A 20464-nucleotide genomic window follows, 5' to 3' on the forward strand; every position below is an offset into this window, starting at 1 on the left:
CCAAAATGGATTTGAATTGTATAAATGAAGTAGACGACGCAAATTCCTTGTTTCGTAAAATGGTAAGAATGCAGTCACATCCCCTTATTGTTGAATTCACCAAACCACTGCAAGCTATTGTCAGGATGAAACAATACTCGGTTGCCCTTTATGTGTTCGACGAAATGCGTCAATGGGGTTAGTGATGGCTTTTATGCAAGCGTCGAATGGTAAATAATACTCTCCAACTCCAGATTTCACTCACCATTGTTACATATAGCTCGTTGGTTCAGGGCTTGTGCGATTTCGGTAGATGGAAAGAGGTTAAAGACTTGCTAAATGAAATGGTCAATCACTAGATATTCTTAATGTTTTTACTTTTAATATATTGGTGGACGCAGTTTGCAAGAAAGAAAACGCTGAAGAGGTTGGACCATTTGTACCTATATGCATCCTAATCCTGATTCATGGATCTCTCGTTTCGAGAAATCAAGATAAGAGGATAAAACCATTTCTTCGAACTCTTCTTCAAATTCGATAAATGTTGATTGGTCGTACATTTAATCATAGTTCTATGATTCCTAGTATCCTTTCCTATTTCATCCCTTTGAATTTCACATTTGAAGTTGCAATCGAATCTATTCATTAAAAAAAAATCGTTTCAATATTTCAATTCTTTAACGAGTACGGGCCTTAAGCCATCTATTATCAGCTATTGCTCTTTAATCAACGGTTATTGCATGAGGGGAAAATGTGTTGACTCGTTGACTTTGGATTAATTGTTTGACTGTTTTGTGAAACATAACATTTGTTTATAGCCATGTAATATTTGAATGGCCAACATAAAAAATTAAGAATACATCAAAGCAATGAAATAATTTGAGGCTTCATATTTTAATATTTATTAATTTTATTTTATTGTGCCCCACTAAACAAGACCTGTATAATATTCACTCAATTTATATATTAATTACACTAGATGCAATACAAATTTGACGGCCAACCACCCATAAGTTACTAGTCAAATTTTTATATACCTAATAATAACCATAATAATAATAATAGTATAATCGATTTTTAATTTTTTTTGTTAAATATATTTGAGTAGTTTAAGACACATAAAATATAATATTTTAAATTTTAGATACTGCCACTTGAAATATTAAAACAAGCATGTAGACATCCCAAATTAATTGAGCATATACTTATAAGCTAAGAGTCCTCGAGATTAGAGATCAATTTTATATTTTCATAAGCATAAAGATTTGAGCAAAGTTCAATAAAATCTGCTGAAGCAAATCACATAATCCTAATTTACGAATCATAAATGATTAAAAACCGCCTAATAAAAATAAAAACGTAACCGCCGCTAAAAACGGCACCGTTTCAATTAGCATTGCCGCCGTTAGCGGTGCCGTCAGTTTTGGTCATCATCTTCCGGAACTCATCGAAGGAGACGAAACCATCGCCGTCGGAATCGACGGTCCTGATCATCCCGGCGCAGTCCTGCTCGGAGCAGTGCTCCCCGAGGCGCGTGAGGATCTGGTGGAGCTCCGCCGCGGAGATCTTGCCGTTGTGGTCCTGATCGTAGAGCTGGAAGGCCTCCCGGAGCTCCTTCTCGGCGGAGTTGTAGGGGTCGGAGTCGCCGCTGCAGAAGGCGGCGAACTCCTGGAGGTTGATGTGTCCGTCCTTGTCGGTGTCGATCTCCTCCATCATACGGGCGACCTCGTCGGCGGAGGTGCCGGATCCGAGGGCGTTGAGTACGCCGCCGAGCTCGTCGGAGGAGATCTTGCCGTCGCCGTTCGTGTCGAACCGCTGGAATACCTTTCGTACCTCGTCCATGTCTTGCAGGTACATCGATGCCTGGGAATTTGCTGCTGCTTTCGTCGCCATTTTTTTTTTTCTTCTTTTGGTTTTTGTGTGTTTGATGGATTTAATTTGATATATTTATTTTTGTAGGAGAAAATGGTAGAGAGAGAGAGATGACTATATATAGGAAGAGGCGCCTGTGGGGGTGGGGGCCTCCCCACTTGGTTGTTCCATTATTCTTGTAAAATTTCCCATTTTCAGTTATTTGTAAAATTAGTGTTTGAAAATCCAAAGGCTTTTTTGGTTTTTATTTATTTATGAGGGTAAATTACAAGCACCCCTGAGGGTATGCTCAATTTACAAAAAACTCCTCTTATTTGGATAATTACATCTATCCCCTCATCTATGTTTTTTTTCTTACACCTCCACCATTATGGTATCAAACTCAACATAATCATCTAGATTTCGTGAAATGTGCTCTAGTTTGTACTCATTTTGTGTAAAAATATAGTTTCTGATGCACCACAATCTGATATATACAAGCCAAAAAACACATATTATGATCATCTAGCTTCAAAATGTAGAGTTCGAATGGGATAAAACGGGTACAAAGTGATAATATTCCATATAATCTCGAAGATTCCACTAAATTTGAGGAGTTGAGGGGGTGGTTGTAATTATCCAAACAAGAGGGGGGTTTTCGTAATTTGACGATACCTCAGGGGTGGTTGTAATTTACCCTTTATTTATTAGGGTAAATTACACCCACACCCCTGAGGTATGCTTAAATAACTTTAAGGTCCTTGTGGTATAGATAATTACACTCACCCCCTGAAACATAGTTAGAAACTCTAATGGGATAATCCATTGGATACGTTATTCCGATAGAGTTTTAACGGACAATTACTTTTAGCTAGTGGTGGAGATAGCATAGAGTTAGGGGGTGATATATGGCTCCCCCAACATTTCTTAAATCACCCATAGTTTTTTATTGTCTCCACCACTTCCTGAAACTAATAGTCCGTTAGAATACTATCGGAATAATGCGTCCAATGCATTATCTCATTAGAGTTTCTAACAATGTTTTAGGGAGTGAGTGTAATTATCGATACCATATAGACCTTAAAGTTATTTTAGCATATCTCAGAGGTGTGGCTGTAATGTACCCTATTTATTATTTTTTAGAGAGAGAGTTTTTTGGGTATTTGTTCTAATTATGACCGGTCAACAACTATGGTCTTATTTTCTGATTATTTCAGAAATGACAACGAGTTGAAATTCGTTGGGCAATTTATTAGTGTGTTTCAAGGGTTTTTTTGACACTCTTTATGACTGGTAATTAAGTGGTCAACAACTAGGGCCCAATTTTCTGATTATATCTAAATTAAGTAGAAGTTTCTTCCTTTAAACATAACTCAGTAATTGGTAAGAAACATAGAGCGATTTTTTAGCGATGTTGTGGCATTTTGAATATTTTCTCATGATTTTCGATAATATTTATAGTATCAATATTGTTATGTATTTCGTCGGTTTCCGTCAAAACAATTCTGACCTGGAAAAATATTTTTCATTCTAAGATTTGAGATTTTCACCTTTTCCATTTATTGAATATAATGCAATTAAAATTAGAAGTAATTATTCAGTTCCCAGAAAAAAAATGTTTCTCAAAAAATATTAGGGTAAATTACACTCACATCCCTGAAGTATGCTTAAATAACTATAAGGCCCTTACAGTATCAATAACTACACTCACCCCCCTAAAATATAGTTAGAAACTCTAGTGGGATAATACATCAGATACGTTATTCCGGTAGAATTCTAAGGACTATTATTTTTAGTTAGTGGTGGAGACAACATTAGAGTTAGGGGGTGAAATGGATCCCCCAACATTTCTTAAATCATCCATAACTCTTTGTTGTCTCCACCACTTCTTGAAACTAATAGCCCGTTAGAACTCTATCTGGATAACGTATCCAATGCATTATCCCATTAGAGCTTCTAACTATGTTTCAAGGGGGTGAGTATAATTACCGATATCATAGGGACATTTAAGTTATTTTAGCATACCTTAGGGGTGTGGGTGTAATTTACCCAAAATATTAAGTTCGCCTCTAGTTTTAACCAACTAAGGTCATGTTTGCAAAAACTTTTAAAAAATAGATTATCAGCTTTTTTTCTTCATATAATCTATTTTTATGTCTTTGCAAAATCGACTTTTACTTTTGTTTGCATGCCTTAAAATAAGCTGCTTTAAGTTATAATTTTAAGAACACTCATGTACCCGCCTTTTTTTTTTCTTTTTTTTACATTGATCTTCCATATTTTTTACGAACACCCCAACTTTTAGAATTAAACACTTAATTCAACTTAAATCACACTAACTTATGCTTTTAAATAAGCTTTTGCAAACACCACCTAAGTTGAGATGAGCTATTTTTTTTTTTTTTTTGGTAATGCAGGAACCCGCAGCCAACCATATAGGTGCACTGGGTAAACCTAAGAGATGAGCTATTAGAACCATAGAAAGAGTGGTGCTATTTCTACCTCCAAAGTATCTCAATTCACCACCAAATATATATTAAATGTCATAAATACTCCTCAAATTTATAATCTACCACCCTTTTTTATATTCGCTTAATTCTCATGTGTTCTAGTTTATTTCATTTTATTTTATTTATTTATTTTTTTTGTAATTTTTTTTTTTGCAATGAAATATTTATTACAATATATTAAAACGTCTATATCAGATGACGTACATATTATATAATTTTTTTCTAGGAAACGAAATTATATTAAGCCAAATCGGTCAATTCTAGAGGAAGTTCAGGACATTCTATACAATCACTCTTAATTTATTTCTCCAAGAACGTGAAGTCCTGTTCTTTTTGACCTTCGAAAATGTTTTTCTCTGACGAAAGTACTATTCACTTAAGGTGGAGAGGATGAGATTTTGCAGTAAGATTCCAGTGAAAATGGTGGGATTTTTTTTATGAATATTTTAATTAGTTTAGTGGTGCACGATTTATAAATTTGTAAAAATATGTGTGTGAAAGAAGAAGAAATGGGCAAAATGAGGAATATATTTAATTTAGTGGTAAACTAAGATATTTTGAGGGTGGAAATAACACGTCTCTAAAGAAATTAACGATGGAAGGAGATGTAACTAATAAAAAAAAAATCTAGGTAATATTCTACCACATTAGTAGATTTTGTTTTTTCTTTTAGTAAATTCAAGTCCTTTAGGAGGGGAAGTAGGAGAAGGGGAATAAGGCTGGTATCAACTCTCCTAATGAGGATTGGTACATTAGTAGATTAATATAGTCAAATATTTAAAAGATCATAAAATTCACATCGAATTAAATGATAAACATTACTAATTTACCTTTCATAAAATAATATTATTAGGCACTGACTCTTGATCAATCGACGATAAATCGTGAATTTATTTTTCAAATTTAATGTAATATATTTATAGATATTATTTGTAAATAATATCTAGAAACATTAATAATAGTAATAATAATAATAATAATAATAATAATAATAATAATAATAATAATAATAATAATAATAATAATAATAATAATAATAATAATATTAATAATAATAATAATAATAACAATAATAACAATAATAACAATAATAACAATAATAACAATAATAACAATAATAAAAATAATAATAATAATAATAATAATAACAATAATAACAATAATAATAATAATAATAATAATAATAATAATAATAATAATAATAATAATAATAATAATAATAATAATAATAATAATAATAATAATAATAATAATAATAATAATAATAATAATAATAATAATAATAATAATAATAATAATAATAATAATAATAATAATAATAATAATAATAATAATAATAATAATAATAATAATAATAATAATAATAATAATAATAATAATAATAATAATAATAATAATAATAATAATAATAATAATAATAATAATAATAATAATAATAATAATAATAATAATAATAATAATAATAATAATAATAATAATAATAATAATAATAATAATAATAATAATAATAATAATAATAATAATAATAATAATAATAATAATAATAATAATAATAATAATAATAATAATAATAATAATAATAATAATAATAATAATAATAATAATAATAATAATAATAATAATAATAATAATAATAATAATAATAATAATAATAATAATAATAATAATAATAATAATAATAATAATAATAATAATAATAATAATAATAATAATAATAATAATAATAATAATAATAATAATAATAATAATAATAATAATAATAATAATAATAATAATAATAATAATAATAATAATAATAATAATAATAATAATAATAATAATAATAATAATAATAATAATAATAATAATAATAATAATAATAATAATAATAATAATAATAATAATAATAATAATAATAATAATAATAATAATAATAATAATAATAATAATAATAATAATAATAATAATAATAATAATTTATAGAAATTACAAATAAAACAAAAATCTCCTGCATTCAAAATATGGTTGGTGGCAAATAGACCCAGGACAAGAGCACATAATTAAAAAAAAGGACATCCAACAATTTTTTCTTTCAAATATTTTCAGCTCATTCAAACTTATTTGCTAACTTGGAAAACCCTTTTATATATACCAAAATTACCTCAAATTCCTTGAAACTCAATTCAACTCAAATTTCATGATTTACACCTCAATTTAGCCTGATTTCACCAACTAACCAATTATGACCATAATTTTAATTTTGACCCCGATTTTGACACGCCACCACCGGAGACAGCCGGTCTCCAAGTTGACTTTTTTTTTTCTTTTTAAATTTTTTTTTCCGGTAGGTCAATCGCCGTTGACCGCCGGATCTCCGGCGTTAACTTTTTTTTTTCCCTTTCTAATTTTGTTTTTTCTTAAAAATATTTTAATTAATATTACTGTCTTGGCTGCTAAATTATTGTCTCCGGCAGTTACTTAACTATCAGAGACACTAATTTAACTGTTAATTGATTTTTTTTTGTTTAAAAAAATATTTTAATTAATATTATTATCGTGGCTGCTAAATTACTGTCTCCCGCAGTTATTTAACTGTCAGAGACACTAATTTATCTGTTGATTGGCTTTTTTTTTCCTTAAAAATATATTTTAATTAATATTACTGTCTTGGCTGCGAAATTAATGTCTCCAGACTTTTTTTCTTAAATTTTTTTTTTAATTAATATTACTGTCTTGGGTGCTAAATTACTGTCTCCAACAGTAATTTAACTGTTAATTGACCCTTTTGTTTCTTAAAAAAAATATTTTATTTAATATTATTGTATTGACTGCTAAATTACTGTCTCCAACAGTAATTTAACTGTCTGAGATATTAATTTTACTGTATTGATTAATTTTATCGTCTTGGCCTACAATTTTGTTGTATTCGACCGTAATATTACGTCTCATACAATAAGATTACTGTTTGAGACAATAATATTAATAATATTATTGTTCGGGAAAATAATATTAATAATATTACTGTCCCAAATGTGTAATATTATTGTGTGAGACAGTAATTTAGCAGCCAAGACAGTAATATTAATTAAAAAAATATTTTCTGAAAAAAAAATATTTTTTCAAAAAAATATTAAAATGGGGGTTAATGTGATTTATTTGTTTAAATCTGGGGTCAATGTAATATTAAGGAAGTTAGAATATAATGGATGAAATTGATAAAACATATATTATGGAGGGTATTTTAGACTAAAGACATGGGGATGAGTTTATTTGAAAAACTGTCTTTTTTTTTGTGAACCAATGTACATTTAAGTCATTTGTCATGTCCCTCTTTGCCATCTGCCCTTCAAAATATGTTTGAATAATGCAAGTATATTATATCATTTAAAAATAACACTATCATAAACGAGAAAACGAGAAAGCATAAACTCATTTTTTTTTTATTAAAAGCTCAACTTCTATTTTTGGATTAATAATAATAATAAAATATAAAAATATAAAAGTAACAATATTTGCCACCAAAGTTTGACCTGCCTCCATGGTTTAACCTTATCTGACCGCCTGTAACAGCTCCCACGGGCCAAAACTTGATCTTTCAAAATTTCACACCGAAATTGTAAAGGTATTGGACTGCCTTAGCTTGGATACCGATGTTACCTCACGAGGGTGAAAGTCGGTACTTTTGAGGAACATTCGATGGAGTAAAAAAATATTCTATCAAATTTCTTATCGTAAGGGACTCATGGAAGACCAGAACAAATTTTATCTTTTTTGTAATTATGAAAAAGTGAATTTTTTTTTTTTTTACTCAAGTTCAGGGGATAACGAGATGAAATCGATTCCAACTTCTCTTCTCTTGTTCGTTTCAACATTTGTTCTATATCATTACTTAGAAGGTGCTTGACTAAACTTATAAGTTGTTAAAAAAAACTTATGATATATTAAACAAACTTATAAACTCTTTCAAAGGGTTTGGTAAAAATCTTAAAAAATACCTTACATATTCAAAAAACAAAGTTGTTGGAGATCTTTTATATTTCAGACTACTAAAAATTAGGAATCGAATTCCATTAATTCCGATCCCAAAATCTGCGAGCGGAACAAGTTCTCGCAGAACAAGCTTTTTACATGCCAATTTTCAAAATTAATATTTAAAAAAAAAATTCGAGTTCCTCTTCGTAATTTGAATTAGTAATTACTTGGAAAAATAATTATAAGAATATTTGTTTTTTCTTAAATTGCAAATTTCGATTCTTTCTTTCAAGTGTCCACCCCTAGTACTATGCCTTCGCGTATAGATCGCGTAAATATGACACGTGCGGATGGAAAGTGATGGTGTTTTGCTATGCCGCGTAGCAGAGTAGTCACGCTCACCGCGTTCCCACTTTAATGTCGGCTGCTCCTTTTCCTTTACAAATAAATATAATATGTTTTGCTATTAAATTGATATTTAATGATGGTGATGTCATATTAATAATGCCTCATGATTTGATCTTTTATACGATCATTATGTCATCTTCAACGCGCGCGGCTCCTCAATTTCTTTTACATAATTACAACAACTTTTTAACAGAAATTATAATATTACTTTTGTTATAGAATAATAAATATTAGAAATTAAAATCCTCATGTCTACGTATATGCTTTGAATAAAACTAGAGAAGTATAGTGAAAACGAGAGGGAGAGGATGAATTGCTTCTACTTTTCTCATTAGCCAAATGTGATATTTATACACATTATTACAAGCATAGTCATCCTCATACAAGATAGATGTAAATCCATGCATTGCCACGTGTAGTGGAGTAAGAATACTCAATACTTAGCCATCAAGATATCATCTGAGTAGATATCTATTATAATACTCCCTCTTGGACTAAGTATTATTGTAGCGGCTGTAAATTGGATGAGTAAAATGTCGTATGCCTCGTTAAAAACCTCAAGCCGAAAAACCCAGTGGAATAAAACCGGCCAGAAGGGAAAAAAAATGCATAACTCAATCCAAGCCGTGTGCATATGTTGCCTCGTTAAAAACCTTTGCTGGAAAACCCAATAGGAAAAAACCACTCATAAGGGAAAAAGAGTGCAGCGCACCACTGCTCCCCTGAAATGAGCAGTGTAAACCTCCTCCATATTGGCTCTTCTCATTCCAATGCCGTACACCAATTTCTCAAATGTAGAAGTCGGCAAGGACTTGGTTCGATCGCCTTTATGTATCTGTGCTATATAATCAACATTATTATGTTAGAGGGCATGCTTGTTTGGTAAATCAACAAGATGTACCTGTAACATTAAAACAGTGAGTCATTATTCACTGTACATGTAATAATCATCGTAGACAATCTATTGATCAATTAAAGAAGAAATATTATTGATGATTATCTCATTTATATCCCATATTTTATTGAAATAACTTATGGGATTCTCAGTATTCTCGAGATTTGATATCGCTTTTTCGATATCAGGCTCAACAGATTCATCTGGAGCATTCTCACTAGGCATCGCCTCATTTTAAGGGTTAATTGATTTCCCCCTTTCTTTTTATAGGAACAACGTCCTTTGATCCAATAGGTCTACCCCGTTTTTGTCGCGGGGGATCATCATTTATTTTCGCATGTTCTTCAAGAACAGCGATCCTAGCAGGCACATTCACAACTGGAATATAAGACTTCGTGACTTTACTGGCATCATTAAATGCATCAGGAAGTCTATTGACAATATTTTGTAAATGATGATTCTATGGATCTCATTTTCACATTCGGAGGTACGTGGGTCGAGATGAGATAAATGTTGCTTACGCCATGTGAGATTCTCGATTGGTTTTTGTTTATCATTATCACGGATATTCTGAATATCCTTACCAATCGGCAGTGGCGGATCCAGGATTTTTGCCAAGGGGGTTCGAAATTGTAGAATAAAAAATTAAAATATCACTTTATAAAAATAGTGGACCAAAAATTTATAATTTACAAATTTTAGGTAAATTGTGGAAATATTTAAAGACCAAAAAGTTGAAAAATGTTAAGATTTCAAAAAAATTCCATTATTGTGAGGGCTGGGTTTTGAACCCATGACCTATTAATAAAAAAAGACATATCTTTACCAATTCAACCAACTACCTTTTCTGTTATTTTATGTATAAGAGTAATATTTAGTGAAAATCAAGGGTGTGCAACTGCACACCCTAGACCACCGCTACATCCGCCACTGCCAATCGGTATAAATAATGTCTCATCAAAATGACAATCCGCAAATCTAGGGGTAAATAAATCACCCGTCATTGGTTCCAAGAACCTAATAATCGACGGTGAATCAAACCCAACGTATATGCCAAGTCGGCGTTGGGGACCCATTTTAGTCCTCTGAGGAGGAGGAATTGGCACTTGCACAGCGCAACCAAATGTGCGAAGGTGCGAAATATCGGGCTCAAAGCCTATTGCCAATTGCATTGGAGAATGCATATGATAAGCAGTGGGGCGTAATTTAATCAGTGTTGATGCATGCAATACTGCATGGCCCCATGCTGCACTAGTGAGTTTAGATCTCATCAGCAAAGTACGAGCAATTATTTGGACGCGCTTAATCAAAGATTCCGCCAGTCCATTTTGAGTGTGAACGTATGCTAATGGGTGCTCGAAATTCATTCCGAGAGCTGCACAATAATATGTGCCAGCAAACGCACAAATGCTATATTTCGCGTATATAATAAGCATACGTAGTATCATTAGACAACATAATTGTTGCACTCCCGGAGTCATCTATTATCTCCACGGGATCTGATATGATTTTAACTTGTGCCTTGCACAAAGTCACACTCGAGAAATATATTTTATTATTGAATATTGAGTGTGTAGTTGCACTATCGAGTAGGCAATAGTCACATTTGTCCATGTTTTCATGTACGCGTAATCAAAAATCAGCTCGACCTCGGGTATTTATCCTCCAAGGGAGATATGTACATGTGGGTTTATTCAAAACAACTCAATCTTGGGAATCACACCTTCCAAGAGAGATTTATATAACAGTGGGTACAAAACAACCCACAACCCTTTAACCTTGGAGTTGTGATTAATAGCCTCTAAGTTGGCTCTTGACGGGTTTTACCTCGTCTAATGACTCTACGAGCTTCAGGCTCGGAGTTGTTTTCAGATATTTGGCCTTTAAATCGGCTTTTGACGGATATTATCACGTCTTGACTCAACGAGCTTCAGGTTCGGAGATATATTCAGATATTTGGCCTATAAATCGGCTTTTGACGGATATTATCTCGTCTTGACTCAACGAGCTTCAGGCTCGGAGATATATTCAGATATTTGGCCTTTAAATCGGCTTTTGACGGATATTATCACGTCTTGACTCAACGAGCTTTCGGCTTTTGACGGATATTATCACGTCTTGACTCAACGAGCTTCAGGCTCGGAGATATTTTCAGACATATGGCCTTTAAATCGGCTTTTGACGGATATTATCACGTCTTGACTCAACGCGCTTCAGGCTCGGAGATATATTCAGATATATGGCCTTTAAATCGGCTTTTGACGGATATTATCACGTCTTGACTCAACGACCTTCAGGCTCGGAGATATATTCAGATATATGGCCTTTAAATCGGCTTTTGACGGATATTATCACGTCTTGACTCAACAAGCTTCAGGCTCGGAGATATATTCTGATATTTGGCCTTTAAATCGGCTTTTGACGGGTATTATCACGTCTTGACTCAACGAACTTCAGGCTCGGAGATATATTCAGATATATGGCCTTTAAATCGGCTTTTGACGGATATTATCACGTCTTGACTCAACGAGCTTCAGGCTCGGAGATATATTCAGATATATGGCCTTTAAATCGGCTTTTGACGGATATTATCACGTCTTGACTCAACGAGCTTCAGGCTCGGAGATATATTCTGATATTTGGCCTTTAAATCGGCTTTTGACGGATATTATCATTTCCCCAACTCCACGAGCTTTGTGCTCGGAGTTAATCTCATAGTCTCTAAATCGACTTTCATTTGAGATTATTATATCTTTTACTCGACGAACATCATGCTCGGAGTTAATATCTTGGCCTCTAAATCGGCCCACAGATCTGTTAAAATTAGCACGTGCTTATAACACTGCTTGGGATCCACAAGCTTTCAAATATAAATGTTAGCAGCAATTCAACAAATATATAAGCATATATGTATATACACGAATCCATCATATCCTTTGAGAAATGATAGTGTATAAAATACCGAAGTATTCGCTAATCATTCTCGTTTGTCATTTCGACAATAGAAAGAGGATCTGAATTTTCGTAAAATAAATAAAAAGAAGAATACGAAAATAGCAAATCCCTATCGAGCAAAAACTCGTGCTGATAACGTGTTATAGAATAATAAATATTAGAAATTAAAATCCTCATGTCTACGTATATGCTTTGAATAAAACTAGAGAAGTATAGTGAAAACGAGAGGGAGAGGATGAATTGCTTCTACTTTTCTCATTAGCCAAATGTGATATTTATACACATTATTACAAGCATAGTCATCCTCATACAAGATAGATGTAAATCCATGCATTGCCACGTGTAGTGGAGTAAGAATACTCAATACTTAGCCATCAAGATATCATCTAAGTAGATATCTATTATAATAACTTTTTACTTTTTCTTGATGTTCTAGTAGAAGTAGACATTAACGAATTTTGCCATTTGTGGTAACTTTTAATAATTTGGGCTCTTTGATATAACCCCTTAATACTATTTTTGATAAAGAAATGCCCAAATTATTTTACACAATTTGAGAAAAATTCACTTTAAATTTCAGCCACTCAATTTTTATTTTTCAAAATAAAAATTAGAGTCGATCAACCTTAATTGACTGCCAGAGCATAGTCGATTAGCTTAATCGACTATGAACATGTACAGAGTCGATTAAGGTTTCAGACTGCGCGAAATTCTCTACAGGTGCCGTCCTCCGTCCCATCCACCAAAAAATCCTAAATCAGCCTCCCTATCGTCACCACACCGCCGCCACAACACACCATCACCACCTTACTTCGACATTATGACGGTTTTTTTATTACAAATAAATAAATAAAATCACAACTCGCACCACCAACGAAAGCAAAACCACCACCCATCAAAATCCCCGGCGACAAATCAACAATCTTACCTCTTTTCGCCGTCGATGTACCAATCCTGACATTTGAATTCAGAATCGCTATCAAAATCATTTATAATGTTTGATGGGTGCTTTATCTTCTTTCTTTCTCCATCTTCCGGCGGCGGTGGAGGAGAAGATTGCCGGAGAAAACAGAGGGGAAAAAAAAACAAAGAAGACGAGAAAACAGAAGAAGAGAAAAGAGAGAAGAAGAGAAAAGCTGCCGGAGAAAATAGAGAGAAAAAAAAACAAAGAAGACGAGAAAACAGAAGAAGAGAAAAGAGAGAAGAAGAGAAAAGAAAGCTGGAACTTGAAGCGGCAGATGAAAAATTGAAAATAAGATTAGGATTTTGAAAGAGTATAATAGACAATTAAGGGTAGTTTTGGAATTATGAAATTAACATTTGGTGGAATACTAACTAAGGGGGTTTTCTCTAATTAATTTTGGGAAGATTGTTTTTCTTGACTACATTTCCTAGATTTGGGGGGTCTTGCTAATAACCCCTTAATAATTTTAGGGTAAATGACAGATAGACCCATGACAAGGGCACTTAATTAAAAGAGGGACGTCCAACTTTTTTGCCTTTCAAATAAATCCAGCTCATTCAAACTTATTTGCAAATAAGGAAAATCCCTTTATATATACCAAAATTACCCCCAATTCATTGAAACTCAATTCAATTCCAATTTCATGATTTACACTCCAATTTTAGCCCAATTTCATCAATCAACCAATTTTAACCATAATTTCAATTTTGACCCCAATTTTGACCCGCCACCACCGGAGACCGCCGTTGACTTTTTTTTTTTTTGAAATTTTTTTTCCCCAGAAATTTTTTCCGGCTAGTCAACTGCCGTTGACTTTTTTTTTTTTCTTAAAAAAAATATTTTAATTAATATTACTGCCATGGCTGCTAAATTACTGTCTCCGGCAGTTATTTAACTGTCGGAGACAGTAATTTAACTATAAATTGATTTTTTTTTTCTTCAAAAATATTTTAATTAATATTATTGTCTTTGCTACTAAATTACTGTCTCCACCAGTTATTTAACTGTCGGAGACAGTTATTTAATTGTTAATTGATTTTTTTAAAAATATTTTAATTAATATTACTGTATTCGTTGCTAAATTACTGTCTCCAGCAGTTATTTGACTGTCGAAGACAGTAATTTAAGTGTTAATTGACTTTTTTTATAATTAATATTACTGTATTCGTTGCTAAATTACTGTCTCCAGCATTTATTTAACTGTCGGAGATAGTAATTTAACTGTTAATTGACTTTTTTTTTTAAATTTTTTTTTCTTAAAAAAAATTATTTTAATTAATATTACTGTTTTGGCTCCTAAATTACTGTCTCCAACAGTAATTTAACTGTCTTAGACAATAATATTAATAATATTACTGTTCGGAAAAATAATATTCATAATATTACTGTCCCAAACAGTAATATTACTGTCTGAGACACTAATTTAGTAGTCAAGATAGTAATATTAATTAAAATATTTTTTTTCTAAGAAAAAAAATTCAAAAAAAAAAAAAAAAAAAAAGTCAACGCCGGAGACCGGCGGTCAACAGTGGTTGACCGGCCGGAAAAAAAATGCAGGAAAAAAAAAGTTTTCAAAAAAAAAAAAAAAAAAAAGTCAACGCCGGAATCTGGCCGGAAAAAAAAACATTTCAGAAAAAAAATTATTTTCTGAAAAAAAAAAATTGGGGGCTAATATAATATATTTGTTTAAATCCGGGGTCAATGTGTAATATTAAGGAAGTTAGAGCATAATAGATGGAATTGATAAGAATTATATTATGGAGGGTATTTTAGACTAAAGACATGGGGATGAGTTTAATTGAGAGACTGTTTTTTTTGTGGACCAACATGCATTTAAGTCCCATGTGATGGGCCTTTTTGTCATTCGCCCATAATTTTATAGTTTAATAATTAAGACTTTAACTTTTATGAATTCTGGTTTCAAGTCACAATCTATAACTTCCTTATTTCATGTGTTATATTCATTTATTAACTTTCTTTGTTTTTTCAAATAAAATTATTTCATTATATTTTTTATGTAAAATCAAATTATTAAATATTATAGGAGCACAATATAAAGACAGTAATATATATATATATATATATATATATATATATATATATATATATATATATATATATATATATATATATATATTAGAAAAAATGACCCTTCACGGGCTTTCCCACTGTTTGACCAGTGAACTTTTATAAATTGGCAGTCAACTTCTTAAAATTGGGAGTGAACTTATTATTATTGAATAGTTTAATAAAATATGACAGTAAACTTATAAATATCGACATTGAATTTCTACCAAAAGTTAAAAAAAGAAAAAAAAAAAATTAATAAAAGAATTAAAAAAATAGAAGTATATTTATTCCTCACCGGGATCAATTTTTAGAGAAATCGAGTTTCTGCAGCACAAAGTATTAGTTTATCACAATGTATCAGCAAGAACTTCAAACACATGAGCTGGCATTCTTGGAGGTCAATGAAAAAATCAGATCAACAGAGGCCTATCTTGTTGAGCATAAACTTAGCCACTAAGATGCCTTTCAAACCTCGTTGCAGGTCCAACAAGTCATATTTCAGTGTTCAAACTCGGTTTTGTTACATTCACGATAAAAAAAAAAAAAATCGATCTTCACTAGCTAGTAAATCAAAAGGTATCTTTACTAGTAAAGTGAGATCAATAATAAATCTGCATGCATACTCTTGAGAAAATGTGTACTATATATAAATAACCAAAGATATAGAATGGAACGAGAAAATTTCTCTAGTAACTATAACACCAATCTGTAACGAACATATTATAATAAACCGCGGAGCTCTTCTAGGCCATCAGAAAAATGGGTACTACACAAAATTTTATAACCCCACTTTACGAGGGATCCACGTAGATAGGTGACTTTATTGGTTTAAGGTGGTCGGACAATGCCACCTTCAATCTCCGATATGGTGGTAACTTCAAATGCAGACACATGTTCAATGTTCAATAACGAAAGAACTGTAAAAAAAATCAGAATTGATTGTCCCTTTAACTTAGGAGAGTTGACAGCAAAATTTAGTAATTGAATGATCGAGTTCTAATATATAAACAAAATAAAACTCACAATGATAAGAATTTAAAGATTGTGGAGTTGCGCAGACAAGCCCTCCAGCTAAGCTGATATCCTTCAGAGGAACGAAAATTGCTCGTTAGATATCATAGCATGAAAATCTGTATGTAATTTTATTCGTGAGTATATAAACATTCATATCTGCCAACTTCAAGCAAACTGCAAAAGTAGATCACAACGGAAACTGAAACTGATTGGCTCGGATTGCAGAAAGGAAGGGTTCAAGATATTGAGGAAGAAATCAACTCAAACGAATAAAGAAGAATATTATTAAAAAAAAAAATTCAAAAAACCAACCATCTTTCAATGCAAATAAATGCATGCTCAATGTTTAGTCATTAGAAAAAAAACGAATAGTTTCGATTCAGCAAGATTAGTTTTTGACCTGTATTTTTAATCCTTTTGGCAGAAGAATACCTGGACAGGCATTTAGTTTCTCGTAAATTTGGCTGCACAATGACACGGGATAAGCATTTACATCCTTCATGTGCTTTATTTATTAACAGATGTCGATTCAATCGAATGACCATTTTGATCCTCAGAATCTTGCCTTCCTACAGTACCATGCAATCTATCCAATATTCTCCACGTTACAGCATCCGGCATCACACCATTGTTTCTCATTTCACTAGTAATCTGGTAAGCTTCCCTTTTCAAACCCAACTTACAAGCGTAGTCGAGGACAATATTGTAATTTACAGTATTCGGAACAACCCCACAATCCGCCAGCTCATAGAGTAAATTACAGGCTTCATCGAATTTTTCCGAGCGGCAAAGCCCTTTAAGCATGGCGGAATAAACAAAACTGTCATGAACTTTAGAGGGCCAAACAACGTTTTCCCAAAACTTCTTCGCTTCGTTTATTAAATAAGATTCACAAAACCCCTCGATCACAGCTGTGTAAGTTATGCAATCAGCACTTACACCACTACAGACCATTTTATTAAAAACCTCCATAGCTTCATCCGTAAGGCCAAGTTTAAACAACCCACGAATTACGGTATTATAAGTCACAACCCCAGGTGAAAAACCTCTCTCTCGCATAACGTTATGCATGAAATCCAAAGATTCTTTAGCCTTCCCAACACTTAGGAAACCGTGAATAATAGTAGTGAAAGTTACTTCATCTGGAGCACAAAATTTCCCCTCAATCATATCATCAAATACCCGCAAAGCCTCTTCGACGGTCCCCATTTTGCAGAATCCCTTTATTAAAGTATTGAGAGTAATAATATCCGGTTCGCACTGCGACTGAAACATTAAAACGAGCACATTTAGAAGCTCGGTAGGGTTCTTCATATGACAAAGAGCCCTCAAATAAATATTGTATATTCGAGTCCTTTCCGCACCTTCCTTACTTAACATGACATTTAGAACATCTTTTGCTTTAGCTAGATCGAATTCACGACAAAGACCCTCAACCATCACTGTATAAGTAAATTCCGAGGGTGAATATCCGAGCTGCAGACCTTCTTCCAACAACTGGTACGCCCTTAAGAAATCGCCATCCGTACATAGACCGTGTACAATTGAATTATACGAAACCAAGCTCGGTTTAAATCCTCTCTTTTTCATCATGTAAACAATCCGCGCAGCACCGTTGTATATCTCGAACCTACACAGCGAATCGATCATTTGTCCGTAAGCGAATTCTTCAAGAACATTCTTTCCCTGTGGCATATCTTCGGCGATCTTGAACACTTCGTGAAACAACCCTTCTCTACACAAAGTATCGATCACGCTGCAAAAAGCCGCGCTATTAACTTGCGCATCCGCCCCACTTCCAATAACCTCCCAAAGTTTACCCATGAGTCTTTTCCCCTTTTCGAGGTCCCTTCTTCTTAAAACCCCACGAACTAGAGCACTGTAAGTAAGCGCATTCGAACGCACTCCCCACTCGGGCATTTCGTCAAACACCTTTACAGCAGCATCAACATCCCCAATCGAACAATACCCGCCGATCAAAGTAGTATACGAAACAACATTGGGACGATGCCCCTTCCTTATCATGTGATACAACATCAAATGGGCCGCTTCCAATCTCCCCAGCTTACAGAATCCATCAACTAAACGATTGTAGTTCATCAAAGAAGGCACAAACTCAGGCTTCTCGGATACCAACGCATTTATCAATTGTAGTGTAGAGGAAGGATCACGTCCGTCAAGCAAGCGCGCGATGAGAACGTTGCACGTGCGCTCGTCGGGGACGCAGTGGGAGGAAACGAAGGCGAGGAAGCGGCGGTGGGCTTCGGGGAAACGGTTGGCATGGCAGAGAGCGTGGACGATGCTGCTGATGTTGAGGGAGTCGGGGCGGAATCCGCGGAGGCGGAGGCGGTGGAGGAGGCGGAGAGCGGCGTCGGCGTCGCGGTTTTCAGTGCATAGCTTGTGGATGCGTCTCGTCCAGTGGTCTGTGTTGGTTGTGCCGATGGATTCTATATCACTGATTTGCGCCGCTTCTTCTGCTGATGCTGTGATTTCAGGTTGAGTCGGGAAATAAGAAAGAAACGAGACTGCAGCTTTGGCGTTCGGCCGATGGCGCCATGGCTGGTTTTTTGAAAGAAACATTTACACAACAGTGAGAAGTTGGAAGGTTTTGATATTTAATTCACAAATAAAATTCATGAAATGGTTTGGGCCTTGGGCTCTGTTTGGCAAAGCAATAACTGAACCGCTAAACTTGTGTGTAGTTTATTTGATCAAAATCGATTCAAAGAGAAACCATAAAATAAAATAATTGAATATTAGAGTTTGCTTGGCATTAAAATGTGTTTTAAAGCTCCTACATCTAAAGTTAGTTAAATTTCATTTTTGGGGAATTATGATCAGTATGGAGGTGATATTCGCAGTAACATTTTTACGAATACGGGCTTAAAATAATTCACTCGCTACCTCTTTTTTTTCTCCCTAAAAGAAAATTCTCTCAAACTTTTATACTAGAAACTGTCCCGAAACCCATCTTATTGTAGCGATTTACAAAGATAAATGAGTGCATCGGATGAGGATTGAGATACACAATTCAATGAGGTAAAATTTGTTCGTTTTTATTCTATAAATCGGGAAAACGTGACTCACGACTAATATGGGCGTCGAAAAATAATTTTCACGTCCAAATTGGGAGCTCAAACTCCCAATTCACGCCCAAATCGGACCCCTGGTTGGGTTTTTCGCGAGTGGTTTGGGCGCGGGCCACTTCTGCATTTTTTTATTTTTTTTAACTATTGTTATTACTCTTTAACCTTGTTTTATTCATAATTATTTCATGAACAGCAATAATTTGTAACACCCCACATTTTCATAAGCATATTATATGGATTTATTGAATAAATTATCGATATGCACATTTCTATACATACATTGCCTTTCATGAATTAATTAGTAAATGCTATGCACCTTAATTGCTTATATGCATTATATGAGATTATGTTGAATAAATGATGAATATGCATTCATGGATTAATTAGTAATTTCAATGCATTCTAATTGTTTAAGTGATTTTTATAAATTATGATATTTGTGAATTAGGTGTACTTGTTTGATTAAATGATTTAATAACTTCGATTTCGTGATTAAGTGATTCTTGTGATTCTGTGAGTCCACTCCTACGAATTTTGTGAATTATAATTTATTATGCAACTAAATTGAATTAGTTAATTCATGAATTTCCTAGGTTAATTAATGGATTTATGATTAGTAATTAGTTAATCCCATTTATCTAAGTGTTTATATGACTTATAATAGATTTTATAATTTGGTTAATAGTTCCACTCAATTTCTCTTTTATTCTGTAATTAAATATTTATATGTGCTTAAGTGTGTGCATGAGCCGTGTAATTTCTTATGCATATGTGTGAA

General features: G+C 32.9%; 2 protein-coding genes across 3 annotated transcripts; both read right to left on the reverse strand.

Annotated features, from left to right (window-relative positions):
- Positions 1-1207: 1207 nt before the first annotated feature.
- LOC105950583 (calcium-binding allergen Ole e 8) lies at positions 1208-1942 on the reverse strand. Its single transcript, XM_012973950.2, has one exon. It carries the CDS (start codon positions 1870-1872, stop codon positions 1366-1368), a length of 507 nt encoding a protein of 168 aa, XP_012829404.2. The 5' UTR covers positions 1873-1942; the 3' UTR covers positions 1208-1365.
- Positions 1943-16042: 14100 nt separating this feature from the next.
- Positions 16043-19273, reverse strand: LOC105961809 (Pentatricopeptide repeat (PPR) superfamily protein). Of its 2 annotated transcripts, none has more exons than XM_088822871.1 (3): positions 17030-19273; positions 16502-16667; positions 16043-16223 (listed from the first exon to the last, which is right to left on the reverse strand). In XM_088822871.1, the coding sequence occupies exon 1, from the start codon at positions 19175-19177 to the stop codon at positions 17105-17107; it is 2073 nt and encodes a 690-aa protein (XP_088678997.1). In that variant the 5' UTR covers positions 19178-19273; the 3' UTR covers positions 16043-16223; positions 16502-16667; positions 17030-17104. The 2 variants fall into 2 exon arrangements, with proteins under 2 accessions (XP_088678997.1, XP_088678998.1); XM_088822872.1 differs by having other exon boundaries at positions 16043-16500; positions 16607-16667; positions 17030-19255.
- Between the last annotated feature and the right edge of the window lie 1191 nt (positions 19274-20464).

The sequence above is a fragment of the Erythranthe guttata genome, chromosome 9, assembly GCF_056151865.1.
Source record: "Erythranthe guttata isolate IM_541 chromosome 9, IM_541, whole genome shotgun sequence".
Lineage (NCBI taxonomy): Eukaryota > Viridiplantae > Streptophyta > Magnoliopsida > Lamiales > Phrymaceae > Erythranthe > Erythranthe guttata.

Coding starts and splice junctions, on each gene's coding strand:
- LOC105950583 (XM_012973950.2), bottom strand. CDS start 1,872: ATGGCGACGAAAGCAGCAGCAAATTCCCAGGCATCGATGTACCTGCAA.
- LOC105961809 (XM_088822871.1), bottom strand. CDS start 19,177: ATGTTTCTTTCAAAAAACCAGCCATGGCGCCATCGGCCGAACGCCAAA.